Source organism: Diaporthe amygdali (assembly GCF_026229845.1).
Source record: "Diaporthe amygdali strain CAA958 chromosome Unknown NODE_55_length_279518_cov_64_759621, whole genome shotgun sequence".
Lineage (NCBI taxonomy): Eukaryota > Fungi > Ascomycota > Sordariomycetes > Diaporthales > Diaporthaceae > Diaporthe > Diaporthe amygdali.
In genome coordinates, this window is record NW_026517075.1 from 276,824 (window position 1) to 279,518 (window position 2,695).

Consider the following 2,695-nt stretch of genomic DNA (forward strand, 5'->3'; position numbering starts at 1 on the left):
ACACGAGACAGCTCCTTGCGTGTTCTCGATTCCAAATTCGTTTGATCTCGAAGCGGAGGATTCTCGGTTCCATTTGTCCACACGATTACGATGATACGACCGCGAGAAAGATTTCGATTACCCACGTTGTCTCCTTATCAACACACGACCTGGAAGTCGGAGTTTGTTTGGCGCGGAGTTTGGCACGGCTGATCGATTTCCTTGTTGCGACGGCCCGCATGCGCACCACATGGACGCTCGTTCGATACCCCTTTGTTGCTTAGCTCAACTAGATTGCGCCTCTTCGCAATACCTCGGGAGCCCCACCGCGTGGGCGAGCACGTCCACGAGGTGCAGGGCGGCCCTACGGACGCCCGTCGAGGGTGGACACGGGTTGGTACACAGTGAGGGAGGACCACAGGACTGGTTTTCATTGTTGTCAGACCTTGTGCCACACGGTAATTGGTGACTTGATAGGGGATGGTTCTTGGAAGCAGGGGACGCTCGGGAAAGAAACATATTTCTCCTCTCTTTTCTCATGAAAGACTGCATCACGACACCACCAGTAACAAAGTTGAAGGATACCCAATCATGTTCTAGCTGCACTGATCTTTTTATTTCCTTTTTTTTAAAACCCCTTTCCCCGAGTGCCATATTTTCATTTATTTCTTGTTGAGTGCGTCCCGTCCCGCGCGGACCCTTTCGCTTCTTGTTTCTACTTCGATGACGATGAACGGAATGAGACTCTCGACAGACAGACGCGTGGTACTGGTTGCCAGATGATGGAGATGGGAGATGGACACGGGGAGAGACAGCCTGACAGAGCCTGCCTGTGATTGATTGTCTTGTTTCTTCTTGCTTCGTGTTCACAGCACGAGGCCTTTCTCCCTTTTTAACTTTTTTTCTTTAACGCCTTCACGATCCATGACCAAAGAGATGATGCCCACAAAAAAAATACCGCACACAGAAAAGAGAGAGAAGTGTTGCAAGGGACATGCGGCGACACTGGGTAGGATAGGAAGGGAAGGAAACACCAATCCCCCCACACACGTACACAAAACCAAAACCAGTACTTTTCTTGGAGAAGGGGATTTATTTTAAGAAATTGTCTCAAGACGGAAATACGATACCTTTGTTCTTTGGATGATATATTTGTTTCAGTGCAGCCAACTGTGTTGTGTCTCTGGTGATTGATTTGTGGTTTGACCTGATTCCTGCTTGGTGGGTACATGTACGGTGTTGGCAGGGAATGCCTGATGGGTACCTGGTGGCTGCCAGGTACTGGGCAGGAATAATGACCCAGACGTAGAATCTTTTCCCTTATAATATGATGATTTTGAATACTCTGATATTCAATCCAGTGGGATCCTTGCTGTTTGTGAATGCTGCCTTCATACAAGAGCCATACACCAAATAAGAGCACGCAGAGCCGTTACAGCGGTAGAGAATGCAGGGGCCCCCAGTCTGCTTACCTCAGCAAAAGCATCCACACTAACGCAACGTCGAACCTCGAACTCGATTCGCCAAACCAGCTGAAGCCTCACTCACCTTCGATATTCAACATCTCACGACTACGACGACGACAGCACAACGGGTTCGGTTCCCCCTACAACATCTCATCTCATTCCATCTTGTCTCACTCGCTTGACCCGCCCTCTCGACTTGAATCTACGAATTCGAGCGGTTCGTGCTACGCCTGATCGAAACGCAAGACATATTCCTGTCTCCCGCCTGCTGTTGTCTTGTTCTCAGGATGTTGTTCTTCAGGTGAGTGGCTTTGGTCGTACTGGGTTTTGTGAAGCTCTGGGAACTACGTCTGTCTGGGTGGCTGGCATGTTTTGCTTTCTTGTTGTGACAAGGGCGGGCAGGGGGGCGCGAACAGGGAATGGGAGAGGGTTGGGATGGTCGCTGCCATGAAGTCATGGATGCGGTATGAGGCATGGTCATGAGTGTGCGGCCGCACGATGGACAAGCTGCGCAAGTGTGCACCTGTCATCCTCACTCGTTTGAATGGCCCGGGATGAGAGATGCTGCGTGGGAGATGGGAAGAGTGCAGCACATTTCATGAGCTGGGCTCGCATCACAGCATACAGACCAATCTCATGCCCCGATCGTTTCGCTCTACATGTGGCTTCATCCGGTCACCTCATCGCCCTCACCTCATCTGTTCCGTCCTTCCACTCATTCCATCCCACCAACACCCACCTCGTTCAACCCAATCATCATCGCTGACCGACGCGCCCCTTCCCCGGGCCAACAGCTTCTTCAAGACCCTCATCGACCAGTCCGTCACCGTCGAGCTCAAGAACGACATCAAGGTGACGGGCACCCTCAAGTCGGTCGACCAGTACCTCAACATCAAGCTGGACGACATCTCGGTCCACGAGGAGCTGCGCTACCCGCATCTCAGCGCCGTCAAGAATGTGTTTATCCGCGGCTCCGTCGTCCGCTATGTCCACCTGCCCGCCAGCGCTGTGGACGTTACCCTGCTTGAGGATGCTGCAAGGAGAGGTGAGTTTAGCATAGACATGAGCGGGGGGGGGGGGGGGGGGGGGCCGGGGGGGCGGGGGGGGGGGGGGGGGGGGGGGGGGGGGGGGGGGGGTGGGGGGGGGGGGGGGGGGGGGGGGGGGGGGGGGGGGGGGGGGGGGGGGGGGGGGGGGGGGGGGGGGGGGGGGGGGGGGGGGGGGGGGGGGGGGGGGGGGGGGGGGGGGGGGGG

General features: G+C 55.0%; 1 protein-coding gene across 1 annotated transcript; it reads left to right on the top strand.

The window, feature by feature from the left end:
• Positions 1 to 2,081: 2,081 nt before the first annotated feature.
• On the top strand, positions 2,082 to 2,490 carry J7T55_010945 (small nuclear ribonucleoprotein lsm2; the record flags this gene model as incomplete). The annotated part of the gene is made up of 1 exon (XM_053135511.1): positions 2,082 to 2,490. A coding segment is annotated over one exon (409 nt), but the record flags the coding sequence as incomplete, so codon positions are not given.
• Positions 2,491 to 2,695: the final 205 nt, after the last annotated feature.